Genomic DNA, 18,009 nt, shown 5'->3' on the forward strand with positions numbered 1-18,009 from the left:
TAAGTTTTTACTCCTAATAATCCTGAAAAACTAATACAACTAAGAGGGAGTGGACTAGGCTGAAGTCTTTCTCCTTATGTATCATCAACAAAATTGTTAACAAAGTTCCACTTAATTGCACATATATAAACCTATTGAAGATAATTGTGCGAGAGTTCTGGTCTGAAAAACATTGAGGCTAAATGGAGAAATGGAATTGTGGGCCTGATCCTGGGATGAAAGCTATCATCAGTCTCCCCTAAGAGTAAAAATTTCCTCTCTGAATATCCGTCTCTACTCAGAGTGGTTTAGCAACACTGAACCTCATTTTAGTGATGCCTTTTATTGCTTTTTAACAGCTTCCATTGTATATATGTCTAATAAAGGGTATGAGGTCAGCTGTATTAGTTTAGTATATTGAGGTTAGCTGGCTGCCCGTTAGTAATCATTGAATCATAGAAATCTAGGGCTGGAAGGGACAACGAGAAGTCATCTAGTCCATCCCCCTTGTGTTGAGGCAGGACCAAGTAAATCAAGAGCATCCCTGATGGGCATTTGTCCAACCTGCTCTTAAAAACCTCCATTGGTGGTTCATGTACATATACAATTGATAGTCTACGTGGACCTCTCTGTCGCCAGCAAGACATGTGTCTGCTTGGGCTCCTGTGCCTTTGGCAGGCTTGCATGGACTCAGCATTGTGTTGGCTAACTTGTTCTCTTTCTGGAACAGTTTTCCTTCTCCAGAAGAGACGCTCCAACCTCACAAACCATAAAGCTAATCTTACTGGGTTTTGTTATTACTATTACACTAATTCCAGGGTTAACTTGTTAAAAATCTATATGATGCTGCTATCATTTGCTGTTTTATCTTGTACACATCAGCATGTCTGTGTGTATGAGAGAGAGAGAGAGAGAGGGCGCAACTGTTTTGAGGGGTACGGGAGGATATGTATATAGATATGCACTACAGTGTATGAGACAAAATAGTAAATGATAACATAACAGCAAAAAGCAATGTTTTTTTTAAGTTGAGCCTGGATTTAGTGTTGTAATACATTGATAATGTAACCATGCACAGACTTAAATGAGTGTGTGCCTGTATATACATTTATATGAGTGAGTGAGCGATATATATATATACACACACACACACACACACACACACACACTTTCTCTCTCTCGCTCACTCACTCATATAAATGTATATGCAGGCACACACTCATTTAAGTCTGTGCATGGTTACATTATCAATGTATTACAACACTAAATCCAGGCTCAACTTAAAAAAAACATTGCTTTTTTGCTGTTATGTTATCATTTACTATTTTGTCTCATACACTGTATATATAAGCCTATACCATGGTGTGTATGCATAAAAGATTCTGGATCACATCCATTGCTGGCATAAACCGTTACAATTCTACTGACTTTAACAGAGTTGCACTTATACCAGCAGTAAATTTGGCCTCTTACTTATTTTCTGGTGTTAAGTATTTGTCCATACTGTCCAGCTTATAGCTTCATGTCCGCATTAGTCTTGTTTAACTTTAACTTAAATGTCTTTAAACAATCTACAATTTAGAGCTGCTCTAGTGGTTTTGACTCTTTGAATCTATCTTTTGTGCATCATAAATGCAGAATGCTTGATTTTGATCATGTAACAAAGCTGGAGGCCGTATGTGCTTCGCTGATCTAACAATGCCTCTCCAAATTTTAAAAGGGCTTATTATAGTATTTATTTGCACCTGTCAATTATTATCTTTTTGTTTTTCCTGGTGAAAGACTGCTAAATAACTTAATGGCTTTCTGAAGGTTTTTAAATGTTTACTATAATGCTAGAATGTCCACTAGAGGAAGTACTTCTGTCTTTAAACAGACAAAAATGAATGACAACTTATAACAGATTCAATGCGCTACACACACTCATTTCAGAAAATACACACTTTATTTACACGGCCTCTTCTTTGGGTGCAAAATAGATATTGCTCAGTTGATGTTCATAGTTTATTTGTAAGAGCAAACGGCTGAAAAAAAAAAGTTGAAAATAAGCTATTAGAAAGATTACCTGAACAAAGGTTATACATTAAACTAGAAAACAGAAGATTAAGAATAAATACCATTTAATTCTTATCTATAAGAAACATTCTTAACCAGGTTCACTGAAAATATGAGGTTTCTTGTGATTTTTACTTTCTCAAATCTCTTCAGAGGAAAGGGTATCTCCCAAGAGTAACCCCTGCTGAATGGCACTTTGTGATTAGAAACTCACTATTGCTAGCATTGCACTCCTGAATAGAAATGCTAGGTATCTAGGTTGGGGTAGGTGGCAATAGCTATTACTGGGCAAAATGGACAGCAGTGACGTTATCTAGCAGGGACTGTCACCATGAGGATTGCTAAATGAAATTTGTGGAAAGGCTGCTTTCAGTTTGAAATGCCTGTGAAATATGTGAGCTCTGGGGAACTGTGCTTATGAGGAGAGCAGTGCTCAGGGCACCAATGTTAGGGAGAGAATAATGGATTCATTTAAATGTGCCTGGGAATAATGTCAATATGTACATTAGAATGTTAACTAATATCCTCTATATGCTTCCTTTAGGAGCATTCTAGAAAAGGTATCCCAACTCCAATTATTCTAACACTCCAGATAATTAAGCCTGGTTTTTTTTGTTTGTTTTTCCTGGAACTGCTCTTCAGAGCTGTACAAGCATATCCAAGGACGAGATTGTATCCTTGTAATGCCCAGAAGATGATGTTTTCCCCCCAAATCCCACAATGTTTTGCCACACTGTTTAGCACTAGAATGGCATTTAAACGGTTTTTATCAAAATGTCTGAACACTGTTTACATATTGTGGGCCTGATCCTGTGGATCTGACATGAATAGTTCCAATGAAGTCAACAAGACAACATGAATAATTAAAAAAACAAAAACAAATTTAAAAGGCCGTTCTTTTGGGAGCCTAGCTTCTCCCAAAAAAACACTGACTTTTTTTTGTCAACAAAAACAACACATTAACTATGCTCCACCTATGTGGACATTGAAATATAATTTGTTAAGTCTTTTAGTAGGCTCATCTCCAAAACATCTAACTGGTATAGCCCTTTTACTTAGCTTAGACTCTGCCCTCGACAGGTGTTTCTGTAATATTGCTTTTGGATGCACCAGAGTTGCTTCATTCTGACTGTAAGGTAGATGTCTGTCTAATGAGTGCAGGACGCTGTTATGAGAAGGCTCATTCCTTGTATTCTCACAGAAGAGGCTCAGTCGGAAGTAGTGAGCTGCATTAGGAAACCTGGTACGATTGCTGACCCAGCCCCTTTCTACAGAAAGTCACGTGTCAATATGTGGTGCAAAAATGTCTCTTCTCCCTCCCCCTTCCCCCCACCAAAAAGTGACAGGAAATATTTCCCTGTGACCATGAGACCCAGCTATTATAATTCCCTCTAAGTAAGGTTGCCAATAGGTCTCCTCTGCCACTTTCAGCTACAGCCGAACATTGTAGCTAGCATGCCTGTTCGCGAGAGTGAACAGCTGTGCTCGTGTTATACCCACCCTGTATTCTGTAAAATGAAGTGATTTTGAACTTAGGATGTTTAGGTTTCATAGCCCTTAAATTGGAAGCATTCTGGTGGGCTTCTGCACTCAATCACCACCTGTTGGCCAGCAGTTCTACCATCATGCCTCATGTCTTATGGATTTGCTACTATGTGGTGCATCTAGTCACATGCTTCTCTGTTCCCACCCCACCATCCCTGTGAAGAGGGCACACTGCACGGAAGGGTGTGCTGTGTTGGGGCTGCATGCACTAGTGTCCATGGAGTGTTCAGGTCTGTCAAAATTCTTCCTTCGCATACAGCCTGGTTACTCGCCATAGGTTTGTGCGCTGGGGACAGCATTTGTTCCTTCGATACTTGTCTAAGTGACTGGCCTTGGTCCTTCACGATGAAATAGAAGCTCTTTGTGCAAGGAGCGAAGTGATATAATAGAGCTTTTTTTAAAAAAAGACCTGAATTTGTGAAGGGGAAAAAAATTGCCATGTCATATTTTCATAAATGCAAGAAACATTTTAAATGTTTCTGTTTAGTGTGCACGCACATATCTCTCAGGCAATTTTCTAAGGTGTTGGCTTATAGGGCTTCCTTGGAAACCCCCCCCCACCTTCCCAAGGTCCCTCTTTGCCATTTTTCCCATTGCCCTCTGATTCAGGGACTCCCTACAACTCCCACTCCCACTCTCATGCTGGTGGCTGTGTGTCCCCTTCCCCACTCCTTCCCACTCCAGGGGCTCTGTGTGCCCTTCTTCCCTCTCTACCATATGCCAGCGTTCCCCATTTTCTGCCCCCATGGCAGGGGCTCTGTGTTCCTCCCTCAACTCCTTCCTCCCCATACCAGGGTCCCTCCCAACAGGAGTTCTATGTGCCCTTCATTTCTGCCTCACCTATATCAGGGACTCTCATTCTCCCTTCACTATGGCAGGAGCTCCATGTGCACCCCCATTCTCTTCCGTACCAGAGTCCCCTAACCGTCCCTTTGCCAGGGATTCTGTGCTCCCCTTCCCCCATATCAAGGTTTCTATGTGTACCCCTGTTCCCTCTTCCCTCCCTCCCAGGGGCTCTGCCCTCTATTCTACCTTTTGTCCCCCAGCCTGGAGGCTCTGTGTATCCCCAAATCTCCCCCATCCCTCTATCAGTGTCCCCCAATCACCTTCCTGCCAGGGATCCTGTGTGCCCCATTCCCACATGCTATGGGCTGCGTGCACTCCCCATTTTCTTCCACCCTTACTGTTCTCTGTCTGGAAGATGTCATTCGGGTGTTAACAGGTTACGCTCTATTGAGAAGATGGGCAGAGATGAGCTATGGGTATTGTTATGCTGAAAGATGTTAATGGCTGCCTTCAGCCAGTTCTTTGATCTATAGACAATGGCAGAGGCATTGTGGATCTGTGGATCCAAACTGTGGATCTGCTAACCAGAGGAAAGGGCAATCTGTGCCCCTCATTGCCACCCCCCCCCCCCACACACACACATTTATAGGGTTCTTCCCATTGATGCCTAGAATGTTTCCTGATATTTTGGAATTGATCAGATACACCATTCAAAAGCTACCATGGTACAGACAGACAGACACAGAGAAATTCCAGCAACTTGAGCATTAGGCCTTTGAAAATTCAGCCAATTATTCTAAGATTGTACAAACTATTTTACAGATTTGTTGTTGGTATATTTAGCTGTCCGTTTATCTTAGGAACTTAAGAACCTGACTGTGTCTTTAAGACACAGGCCAGGACTAAGTGGTGCAGAGCATCCTCTCTCCTGAGGAAGCTCCAGAGGAGACGGTCTCTCAGGAGACATAGTCCCTGCCAAAGCTATGTAGCATACAAAAGGAGCGTGCAAGCTGTGCTATCACTCTTTGCGGGAGGGATTTTTTGTTCTGTGTTTGTACAGCACCTAGCACAATGGGGTCCTGGTCCATGACTGCAGCTCACTGGCACTCCAGTAATACTATTACTACAAATAATAATTCATTTGGATGCAGACTACAGGCGTTGAGTTTTACTTTTCCCCAGGGGGTGTTCCATCCCAGCTCTGGCACAAGGCCCTGCCCCACTCTACCCCCAGCCCCCACCAAGACTCCACCCTCGCTTCACCTCTTCCCACCCCCACTCTTCCCCCTCTCTCAAGGTCCTGCTCTGGCTCTCCCAAGGTCCTACCTCTTCCCACCAACCACCGCTCCGCTCCACCCCCTCCCTGAGACCGCCACTCGCTGCTCTCCGCCCTCCCTCAAGTCCCTCCCTGAGCTGCCAAACAGCTGTGGCTGGGTAGGTGCTGAGCATCTACGTTTTGGTTTTTTTCCCCATGAGTGCTCCAACCACAGAGTCAGTGCCCATGATGCAGACTGCTCCTCGACCAGTCCCTGCCTTTCCCTGGGCAGAGGGGCTGTGATTATCCCTGGCCCTTGCATGGGGTGTACCAAGGTTGGTGTTAACGAAGACTTTGTGAGTTCCCCCCCACCACCACAGAATAACATTCATGAGGGGTAGACACACCCTTACCATGTTTTAAGAGGTTTTACAAAACACATGGCAGTAGGAGAGGTTATTACATAAAGTTTCAGTTCCAACAGTGATTGGCTTTGTTTAGATTGAAGCACTTCAGCTCAATTTTTCTCTTTCCCCTCCGCCCCCCTCACTTGCTCCTGGAAAAAGCGGGAGAGAATTGACAAGGGGAGGAGAAGGAAAACCAACACATGTTTTTCTTTCCCAATTTTGTGAGAAAAACAGAAAATTTTAAACCAATCCAAAGAGGCCCTTTTCAACACAAAACATTTTTGTTGGGAAAAATTTGACCAGCTCTAATAGCCAACCCTTACATAGCCAGCTGTAAGTGGGTATAGGATGGGATCTTCCTTGAATAGCTGTGTAAGGGCTAATCACCAACAAGACCATTATTTTTGTTGAAAGAGTTCCTTTCAATAAATAGAAAGCCCATAGTAACAGAAGCAACGTCAGCCCCCACCTACACCACTTAAAGATGGGAAAAAAAAGATCATTTCATGATATGTTTTAATTTACCTTTTGTTTGCAATGTTGTTGTAGCTGTGTTGGTCCCAGGATATTAGAGAAACAAGGTGGGTGAGGTAATATCTTTTATTGGACCAACTTCTGCTTGTGAAAGAGACAAGCTTTTGAGCTACACAGACCGTTTCTTCGGGACTGCATAGCTTGAAAGCTTGTTGCTTTCACCAACAGAAATTGGTCCAACAGAAGATATTACCTCCTTGACCTCATCTCTTTTTAATTACCATTTTGTAAGAAATACATTTTGACCATTCGTTTTTATATTGTAACCCCCTCATTATATTTACCTTTGTCATTAAATCTTGCTGGTAAAATGGTATTTAGCTCAAAAAAATCTGCAAGAAAACTAACATTATAAGCCCCCATTTAAACTAGGAAAATGATCCATTGCCGATAATGACTGTCACCAACATGTTTTCTCCGACCATGCCAACTCTCCTCTTCAGCAGGTATTGGAAGTGCCTAGTTAATAACAGAGATTGGATAAAAATTCCTTCAACATCATCCTTGATAGTTATCATACTTTCCCTGTTGAAAATGTTTTTCTTTTGTTTCCTCACTCCCCCATCTACATTAAAACTAAACCATTTTCAGTGGCCAGGAGAACTTATTACAGCTAGCCATTGTCAGCAGTGGGTTATTGTCCTAGCATAGAATGGGGCCTTAATGTTATATGCCTTTCAAACTTTTGCTGCAGAGCGCTGGGACTGGGTGAGATCAGAGAATGGGAATGATTTGCTACAGGGAACTATTCACATTAGCAGAAAGGTGGACTACATGATTTAACAAGTCTTTTTTTCATTTTCTGACTTTATGATTTGTCTTTCATAATATAAACAAACTAGCGGAGAAGGAACAAAAAGAATGTTGAGGGCACAGCACATCCCTTGGCCCGTGCCACTTCCTGCAGCCCCCATTGGCCTGGAGCAGCGAACCGCGGCCAGTGGGAGCCGCGATCAGCCGAACCTGCGGACACGGCAGGTAAACAAACCGGCCCAGCCCGTCAGGGGCTTTCCCTGAACAAGCAGCGGACCGGCTTTGAGAACCACTGGGCTAAGACAAGCAAATAAGGAAAATGAATTTAATTTAAAGCCTAAGTGAGACATGTATATGTTACTAAACACAGTGGGCCAGATTCTGATTGCAGTAACAGTGATGTAAATCCAAAGTAACTCCATACTTTCACAAAAAGAAAAGGAGTACTTGTCGCACCTTAGAGACTAACAAATTTATTTGAGCATAAGCTTATACTCCTTTTCTTTTTGCGGATACAGACTAACACGGCTGCTACTCTGAAACCTCCATACTTTCAGTGGAGTAATTTTATGTTTCCACAGGTGGAACCAAGATCAGAATTTGGCCCACTGAATTCTAGTTTTTATAGCAAATGCCTAGGGGGAAAATAAATCAACTGTCTGTGGTATACCAATAGTTCTTATGGCTTTGTAAAGAGTTTCCTGTGTTCAGAAGACTGAGTTCTGTTTCCCCCAGAGTCCAACATATGTTAAATTTAACATTTTGCCACAGGCATTGGAAGTATCTGAACTACTCTGAACAATCAATTTTGAAATGTTTGCAATACATTATCTAAGGGCTTGTCTACATGGGAAAATTGACTGGAATAGTTATTGTGGAGTAATTTTTATGGTAATGAACAGTCATTTTTTCCAGAATAATTACTCTGTTTTAGAACCATACTAATTATTCCAGAATAAAGTGACTTTATTTCACAATAGAGTGTCCACAAAAGGAGCTATTGCAGAATAATTTATTGTGCAATAGCTATTCTGGTCAATTTCCCAATGTACACAAGCCTGTAGATAAATGGTTCCCTTAACTATTCAATACAGACCTCATCCAAAGCCTGATAAAGTCAACAGAAAGACTTTACTGACTTCAGCGGTTATGGATAAGTCCCATAGTTCAACTATAAAGATTGCTGTAACTAAGGTATCTTATTTAATGTAACTGAAATGTGCAAAGTAATTTGGCTCTTTTATCCTATTTTTGACTCTCTAAAGAAATGTGTTAAAATGTAAAACAACAATGCTTTGGGGAAAAAGTGGGGGTTGCTCATTTTGAAAACATAACACAGGTCAGCCTGACCTTTATTCAAAGACAGAGAATATTCATCTCACTTTGGAAACTAAAACTCTTCATTAATGGTTTAAAAGGCATATATTTTCATGGCTGTACATCCTATTCTGAAAACAACAAGTTTAATAAAAATTAAATGTCAGAACTTGAATATTTTATTATTGAATACAAAAATACTATCTATGTAAAAAGAATAAGTTAGTTTATTTACAGTACTTTACACTATTCTGCTCTAGGACTTCCTTAGTAATGGATTTATTTGTATACATGCCTTTATAACTTTGCACAAAGCATCTCCAGCAGCATGTCATCCATGTTCACTGTTCCAATGATGGGCCTAAAGAATAGTTCGGCAATTACGTTAGCATTAATGGATCTTAGCAAGGAAAGAACAACATTCAGCTTGGCAAATCTGGCCTGGTCCCCTCGATGTATCAGTCTGACGTGTTCATTTAGAGCTTGCTGTGCTTCCCTCTGCAGTCCCTGGATATATTGTACACACTGCAGCCCTGGCAGATCTGAAAGAAAAACAGGAAACTAAATGTCCATTTACAAAGTTTTTATCTATAAAACAACTCATGGAAGTTGGCCATCCTGCAGCATGCCAGCTAACTGGTAACTCATAAACATCAATATGAAGTTTCTTAGATGAGGAACAAGCCAAACGTAATTACCTTTCTGCATTAAAATGATTCAGCTAGAGATATTATATCCAACTTGCATGTAGATATGCACAGATTTTAACAGTGCAATCCAAAATCTCACCGCGTTGCTATTCTGGACATGCAGTGCTGCTCTTAGTTATGCAACAACAAATTTAGATTGCAATGATTTTCCAGTATTCATATTTTTTAAAAATATATAATTTGTAGGTAATAAAATATGGACAACCAATATGGATTATTACCTTGATCTTCAAGGTGCCAAATATACCATGTAAATAGTAAAGATAACAATAAAAGGAACAAGTTTGCTAATAACTTGTTGACCACTAGGAAATGCTCTACTCATATTAATGTGTCTTGCTGACAGCTACATTGGAACAAGCTCCACATTGCAGATGATAAGCAAGTTAACTCCAAGGTGTGATAGGATGTTTGCTTTCTAACTAAACAAAATAGGGGAGTTGGAGTTGTTTTCAAGTTCAGTACCTTTCCTTCTTGGTCTAAGTTTGACAATATTAATTAAAACATTCCAGTAGTATATCTGAGCACAACAAGCTGTTATATTTCAGGTAGGTTTTTAAAAATAAAAATCAAATGTTAACATATCTGTCTTTATTGTGAGATTATATAAAAATATTGCTTTTTAAACAAACTATGCATACATATATACAAGCTTTCCTCATTTAATCTAACCAGATTCTGTTTCTAAATCTTGAGATGATAATTTTTTATTCTTTGAAAACCTTATCTAGCACACTTTGTTTGATCCATTAATTTTTCTTAACTGCAGTTATGAATTACCACCTGATTATTTTAGGAAACCAAACCATAATGCTTACCGTATGGCTTGTGATGCAGCTGTTGAATTTGCAAAGTTGCAAGTTCAGAAATAAAAATACAGTGACTATTACTATCACTAACCAACCTCCATGGATTAATTTTTTGTAACAAAGTGGGCAGAAGGTGTAATCCTCAGAAGCAATTATTTAACACAAAATAAAAAGCACTCTAGCTAGTTGCTTAGTCGTCACGTATGAATTGTAACTGGAAAGATCCCTATCAAATGCCTGGATGAACAGGAAAGAGGAGAGATTTTTCTCATAGGATGAAAGAGAAATAAATGTATACTGCCCACACGACGCGACATGTCATTTAGTACTAGTGGCTTTTAGACTCTAATTAAGCTGGACAAAGCGCTCTCCACCTGAAAAGGATCCCACAGCACCACCTCCTATTCTTCCCTTCTCTCCCCAAGCACCGCAAAGGGCTTGTCTACACTTCAAATGCTAAAGCAGCACAGCTGCTTCAGTGTAGACACTACCTGTGCTGACAGCAGGAGTTCCCCTGTTGCTGTAGTTAATCCACCTCCCTGAGATGCCCCAGCTAGGTCCACAGAAGAATCACAGGGACTTAGCTTGGTTTAACTATGCTGCTCAGAGGTGTGGATTTTTCACACCCTGGAGTGATGTAGTTAAAGCAACCTAATTTTCCTAAAAAGAATAGGAGTACTTGTGGCACCTTAGAGACTAACAAATTTATTTGAGCCTAAGCTTTTGTGAGCTACAGCTCACTTCATCGGTGCCACAAGTACTCCTTTTCTTTTTGCAAATACAGACTAACACGGCTGCTGCTCTGAAACCTAATTTTCCTAGTGTGTGGCCCAGGCCAAAGTTTTCCAATTGTTGGGAGGTTGGACCTGTAAGGGAAAATGATAGTCTGCTCCTCTTCTAGGGTTGCCACCTCTGAGATAGGAAAAAACAAAAAAACCCTAGCACTCCAGGCTGCTCTGAGCCCATGAAATGGGACAGCTGGCAGTGCCTACTGAGCATCCTTACAGATTTCCCTGGACAGCTTCCTCCTGGGCAAACCTGGCAAGGTGGCAACCCTACCCTCCTCCCTTTCCTTCCCCTGAGTGCATGTAACGCAAGCTCCCTTCAACAGAAAAAAAAAAAGCTCCAGCTTTCAAGTGTTTCCCCTTGACTACAATGCTGTCAGCTCCTTCGGTCAACCTCCCTCCAGTCCCGCTTGGCAAGGGATCAAACGGGGCAATGCCCAGGCGGTGCCGCTGAGAGGGGAATCCCCGTCCCCAAGGCGCCGGCGGCAGCAGCCCCGGTTACTCACCCGGGTTGAAGAGCACAGTCCCCTTGAGGTAGGCGTACTCCTTGGTGCTGATGTCCAGGCTCCAGCACTTGGCCAGGAAGCCTTTGATGGCCTGGATCTCGCCGGCCGAGGGCAGCTGCGGGCTGCTGCTCGGGGGGGGCTGCTGCTGCTCCTGCCGCCGGTCGGTTAGCAGCCGCTGCAGCATGCTGGGCTCCGCCGTCTCCACCGTCTCGAAGTGCACCCGCTCCTGGGCCAGCCCCAGCACCAGCAGGGGAGCCCAGCAGCTGCGCACCAGCACCAGCTGCTCGTCCAGCGGCAGCTCCTGGAAGCAGGGCACGCTCTTGACGAAGCGCAGGGTCTTCACCAGCACGGCCGAGGCCGCCTTGCCCGCCACCTGCGGGCTGCGCAGGGCCACGCGCCGCCGCGAGCCGCACGAGCAGCCGGGCCCCGGAGCAGCCTCCGGCGGCGGCGCCCGCGGCGGCGGCGCCGCTGCCTCCTTCCGCTCCTCGCTCTTGAGGATGTTGTAGAGGATGCTGCTCTGCCTCCGGCGCTCCGTGCAGCAGCGGCAGCCGGCCACGCACGCCATGGCGCCGCGGGGGGGAGGGGGGTCCCCTCCTGCCTGCTGGGCTGAGCCAGACGGGGAGCTCCCGCTGCTTGTCCCTTAACTTATTTATACCGTGTGCGTGCGTGTGCAGCCGCGCTGTGGCTCAGCCGTGCCAGGGGGCAGACTCTCATTACTAGCTGAGAGAGAGAGAGGGGGAAAAAAATCCTCCTCCTGCTGCTGCTGCTGCTCTCGCTCGCCTCCTCTGCTGCAACTGCGGTGGCTAGAGGGAGCCTGAGAGCTGCTGGCTCCAGGTTGCCCCTGGCTTGAGGGCTATATTCATAGGAGATTAGGGTTGGAAGGGACCTCAGGAGGTCATCTAGTCCAACCCCCTGCTCAAAGCGGGGCCAACCCCAACTACATCATCCCAGGGCTTTGTCCAGCCGGACCTTTAAAAACCTCTAAGGAAGGAGATTCCACCACCTCCCTAGGTAACCCATTCCAGTGCTTCACCACCCTCCTAGTGAAAAAGTTTTTCCTAATATCCAACCTAAACCTCCCCCACTGCAACTTGAGACCATTACTCCTTGTTCTGTCATCTGCCACCACTGAGAACAGCCTAGCTCCATCCTCTTCGGAACTCCCCTTCAGGTAGTTGAAGGCTGCTATCAAATCCCCCCTCACTCGTCTCTTCTGCAGACTAAATAACCCCAGTTCCCTCAGTCTCTCCTCATAAATCATGTGCCCCAGACCCCTAATAATTTTTGTTGCCCTCCGCTGGACTCTCTCCAATCTGTCCACATCCCTTCAGTCATGAGGGGACTAAAACTGGATGCAGTACTCCAGGTGTGGCTTCACCAGTGCCAAATAGAGGGGAATAATCACTTCCCTCAATCTGATGACAATGCTCCTACTAATGCAGCCCAATTTGCCATTAGCCCTAACGAGGGCACACTGCTGACTCATATCTAGCTTCTCATCCACTGTAATCCCCAGGTCTTTTTCTGTAGAACTGCTGCTTAGCCAGTCGGTCCCCACCCTGTGGCAGTGTATGGGATTCTTCCTTCCTAAGTGCAGGACTCTGCACTTGTCCTTGTTGAACCTCATCAGATTTCTTTTGGCCCAATCCTCCAATTTGTCTAGGTCACTCTGGACCCTATCCCTACCCTCCAGCATATGCTCCAGCCTTACTCGCGGATCGCTCCCTGCCTTGCTTTCAGGTGTCTGTGTGGGGGGAGAGATGCAACATTTTACACCCGCTCCTCTCCCTTCCCCTTTCCAGAGGCGCTCTCTGAAGTGGGGCAAGGAGCTGAGCTGCCACGCGCCTCTTCCCGGAGCACTGGATGGTGCCACCTGCCTCTGCCCGCAGGTGCTGCTCCGCACAGCAGGGGCCCCGCAGAGCGCTGGTTACATCCGCAAGTTTGGGGAAGGGACCTTTGAATCCAGCACCCCATGGAACCTGAGCTCTGGGGCCACGTGTTGGTAGACAGGCAGTTCGCACCCGAGAGTCCCCGCAGAGTTTTCCCCAATCTCTCTGCGGGAGGGGCCGGGCGGGGTGGGAATTCCCTAAGGGAAAGGCAAGGCTGGGGGGAATTCCATGGGGTATTCCCAAAGGAGGGAGCACATGGGGCACATAAATATAGGGTGTTACACTGGCACCAACTGAGAATTAAATATTGGAAATGCCTCCGTTTATGCCAGTCTTCGTTTTTTACATTCCCAGTGCTAAATTAACCTGAGGCTCTAGGCCAGTTTCCTTGAAGAAGGGGGTAAACAGGTGCAACCTCCCCTACACTATGGGGTACCGAGGAGAGCAGAGCTGGAAAGTGGCTGTGTAGGCTCAGTAGTCTCTGCCAGCAGAGCTCCTATAACACGCTGGGTGAGATTTAAAGATGCTATCCCCCAGCAGAAAGCTTGAGGAAGGGAAGGGTGGGGGTGGCATACCCCCACCATCACAAAAAGGTCGATCAATTTGGCACAGGAAGTTGAATGTTCACTACCTTTCACCGGGCTTGGGTAAATCTGGCCCTATGTATTTTATATACCTATTTCATCTTCCTATGTTGTTGTTTGCGAACCATCCATCATCTTAAACAATTATGTCTTCTCACCTTCTGCCATATTATTAAAACAGTTCAATGCCTTTTTTGTTTCATTTTTCACCAAAAAGGTTAGTAGTGATCAAGCGTCTAACATCCATGTAAATGGGCTAGGATCTGAGGCTAAAATAGAGAAAGCACAAATTCAGAATTATTTAGACAATTTACATATCTTCAAGTCATCAGGGCCTTACAAAATACATCCTGGAATACTTAAAGAACCGGCTGAAGAGATCTCTGAGGCAATAGCAGTTATTTTTGAGAACTTGTGGAGGACAGGAGAGATCCCCAACTGTAGACCACTCAGCTTAACTTTGGTACCCAGAATGATAATTGAGCAAATCATCAATCAATTTGTAAGTGCCTAGACGATAAGGTTATAACTAACAGTCAGCATGGATTTGTCAAGGATCAATCATGTCAAACCAACCTAATATCCTCCTTTGACAGGGTAACAAGCCTTGTGGATGGGGGGGAAGGAGGGAGCAGTAGATGTCATATATCTCGACTTAGCAAGTGATACTGTCTAAGATGACCTTCTGATAAACTAGGGAAACACAGCCTAGACAAACCTACTCTAAGGTGGGTGCACAACTGCTCAGGAAAGCCTACTCAACTACAATCAAGCTGGAAGGGCATATAGAGTGGGTTCCCACAGGGATCTGTCCTGGGTCTCGTTCTATTCAATATTGTCATACATGATTTGGATCGTGGCCTAGAGAGTATATTTGTAAAGTTTGCAGCCAGTACCAAGCTGAGAGGGGTTTCAAGCACTTTGGAGGACAGGAATAGAATTCACAATGATCTTGACAAATTGGAGAAATGGTCTGAAACAAATAGGATGAAAGTCAACAAAGACAAATGCAAAGTACTGCATTTATGAAAGAGATTATCTGGGATGCTCCCAGTTCCATGCAGGGGGGAGGGATAGCTCAGTGGTTTGAGCATTGGCTTGCTAAACCCAGGATTGTAAGTTCAATCCTTGAGGGGGCAATTTAGGGATCTGGGCCAAAAATTGGGGATTGGTCCTGCTTTGAGCAGGGGGTTGGACTAGGTGACCTCCTGAGGTCCCTTTCAACCCTGATATTCTGAGGTTTTGGAACAAATTGATAAACTAAACAGTAATGAGTCTCCAGGACCTGATGGTATTCACCCAAGAGTTCTGAAGGAACTCAAATGTGAAATTGCAGAACTACTAACTGTAATCTGTAACCTATCATTTAAATCAGCTTTTGTACCAGATGACTGGAGGATAGCTAATATGACGTCAATTTTTAAAAAGGGCTCCAGAGGTGATCTCGACAATTACAGACCTGTAAGCCTGACTTCAGTACTGGGCAAACTGGTTGAAACTATAATAAAGAACAATATTGTCAGACTATAAATGAACATAATTTGTTGAGGAAGAGTCAACATGGTTTTAGTAAAGGAAAATCATGCCTCACCAATCTACTAGAATTCTTTGAGGGGATCAACAAGCATGTGGACCAAGGGGATTCAGTGGCTATAGTGTACTTAGATTTTCAGAAAGCCTTTGACAAGGTCCCTCACCAAAGGCTCTTACACAAAGTAAGCTGCCACAGGATAAGAGGGAAGGTGCTCTAATGGATTGGTAACTGGTTAAAAGATAGGAAACAAAGGGTAGGTATAAATGGTCAGTTCTCAGAATGGAGAGGAGTAAATAGTGGTGTCCCCCAGGGGTCTGTTCTGGTCCCAGTCCTATTCAACATATTCATAAATGATCTGGAAAAAGGGGTAAACAGTGAGGTGTCAAAATTTGCAGATGATACAAAATTACTAAAGATAGTTAAGACCCAGGCAGACTGCGAAGAACTACAAAAGGATCTCTCAAAACTGGGTGACTGGTCAACAAAATGGCAGATGAAAATTAATGTTGATAAATGCAAAGCAATGCACATTGGAAAGCATAATCCCAACTATACATATAAAATGATGGGGTCTAAATTAGCTGTTACCACTCAAGAAAGAGATCTTGGAGTCATTGTTGATAGTTCTCTGAAAACATCCACTCAATGTGCAGTGGCAGTCAAAAAAGCGAACAGAATGCTTGGAATAATTAAGAAAGGGATAGATAATAGGACAGAAAATATCATGTTGCCTTTATATAAATCCATGGTGCAACCACATCTTGAATAGTGTGTGCAGATGTGGTCGCCCCCTCTCAAAAAAGATATTTTGGAATTTGAAAAGGTTCAGAAAAGGTCAACAGAAATGATTAGGGGTATGGAACAGCTTCTGTATGAGGAGAGATTAATAAGACTAGGACTTTTCAGCTTGGAAAAGAGATGGCTAAGGGGAGATATGATTGAGATCTATAAAATCATGACTGGTGTAGAGAAAGTAGATAAGGAACTGTTGTTTACTACTTCTCATAATACAAGAACTAGATGTCACCAAATGAAATTAATAGGCAGCAGGTTTAAAACAAATAAAAGGAAGTATTTCTTCACACAACGCACAGTCAACCTGCGGAACTGCTTGCCAGAGGATGTTGTGAAGGCCAAGTCCATAACAGGGTTCAAAAAAGAACTAGATAAATTCATGGAGGATAGGTCCATCAATGGCTATTATCCAGGATGGGCAGGAATGGTGTCCCTAGCCTCTGTTTGCCAGATGCTTAGAATGAGTGATGGGGATGAATCATTTGATGATTACCTGTTCTGTTCATTCCCTCTGGGGCACCTGGCACTGGCCACTGTCGGAAGACAGGATACTGGGCTAGATGAAACTTTGGTCTGACCCAGTAGGGACATTCTTATGTTCTTATGTAATAATCAATTGCACAAATACAAAATGGGAAATTACTGCCTAAGAAGGAGTACTGCAGGTGGGGACAATAGACAGTCACTAACTAAATATGAGTCAACATTGTAACACTGTTGCAAAAAAAAAAGTGAACCTCATTCTCGGATTTGTCAGCAGGAGTACTTGTAAGCAAGACATGAGAAGTAATTCTTCCACTCAGCACTGATAAGGCCTCAGCTGGAGTACTGTGTCAAGTTCTGAGCACCACACTTGGGAAAGCTGTGGACAAATTGGAGAAGACGTAATGGACAAGAGGTATTGGATTTAAATTGCAGCAATCGAGATTTAGGTTAGACATTAGGAAAAACTTCCTAAATGTAAGGGTGGTTAAGCACTGGAACAAATTACCTAGGGAAGTTGTGGAATCTCAGTCATCGGAGGTTTTTTAAGGATAGGTTAGACAAACACCTGTCAGAGATGGACTAATAATGTATAAATCCTGCCTCGGTGCAGATGACTTATCAAGTTCTTTCAAGTCCGACATTTCTAAGATTATAGTATGAACTATATCACCAGTAAACACAAATATTCCCTTTAACCCCAACTTTCCAACTTTCCAAAGATCAATGCTTTGGGAATCAGTGTAATGAGGAAATAATCATTACAGAAATCTGGGGAGGGGGAGACCTAATGTGCACCTTAGGGAAGATGAATATTCTATATAAACCTGATTTTCTTCTCTTTCTGAACGAGCCATAAGTAATTGTGCTTTCTCAATCAGACTAATTTCAATTAATTATGTGCTATAAGGAATATTGTAATCCATTTAATAAAGAGTTAATTATCTGTGTGCTGCACAAGAAGGAAACTTTGTGAGCTATTGTTCTACTGACTAGAAAAGCCTTGGAATAGATTGAAAGGGAGTTGATTGTTGTAAGCGGTGCTCTCCACCTGTTGTCTCAGTAACTGATTTGATCTAAACAGCAGTCTAAACTGGAAATGAGTTTCTTGAAAATACTTCCTGTTTTCAAATAAAAGGAATAATTTGTTAAGGAAATATAAGTACATGCTTTGTGTTTCTGAGAAAATATAAGCCTTGGGTAAGACTCAGCCTTCAGTTACACCCATGATTCTTATCCAACTGAATGGACATTCGTGGGTACAGTTGTGACCAAACATCCCT

The 18,009-nt window shown here is 43.3% G+C and overlaps 1 protein-coding gene across 1 annotated transcript; it reads right to left on the bottom strand.

Annotated features, from left to right (window-relative positions):
• Positions 1-1,905: 1,905 nt before the first annotated feature.
• On the bottom strand, positions 1,906-12,246 carry NR0B1 (nuclear receptor subfamily 0 group B member 1). Its single transcript, XM_007063119.4, has 3 exons — positions 11,442-12,246; positions 8,927-9,173; positions 1,906-2,003 (listed from the first exon to the last, which is right to left on the bottom strand). The coding sequence occupies exons 1-2, from the start codon at positions 12,004-12,006 to the stop codon at positions 8,929-8,931; spliced, it is 810 nt and encodes a 269-aa protein (XP_007063181.2). The 5' UTR covers positions 12,007-12,246; the 3' UTR covers positions 1,906-2,003; positions 8,927-8,928.
• Positions 12,247-18,009: the final 5,763 nt, after the last annotated feature.

Source organism: Chelonia mydas, chromosome 1 (genome assembly GCF_015237465.2).
Source record: "Chelonia mydas isolate rCheMyd1 chromosome 1, rCheMyd1.pri.v2, whole genome shotgun sequence".
NCBI classification, from domain to species: Eukaryota; Metazoa; Chordata; order Testudines; family Cheloniidae; genus Chelonia; species Chelonia mydas.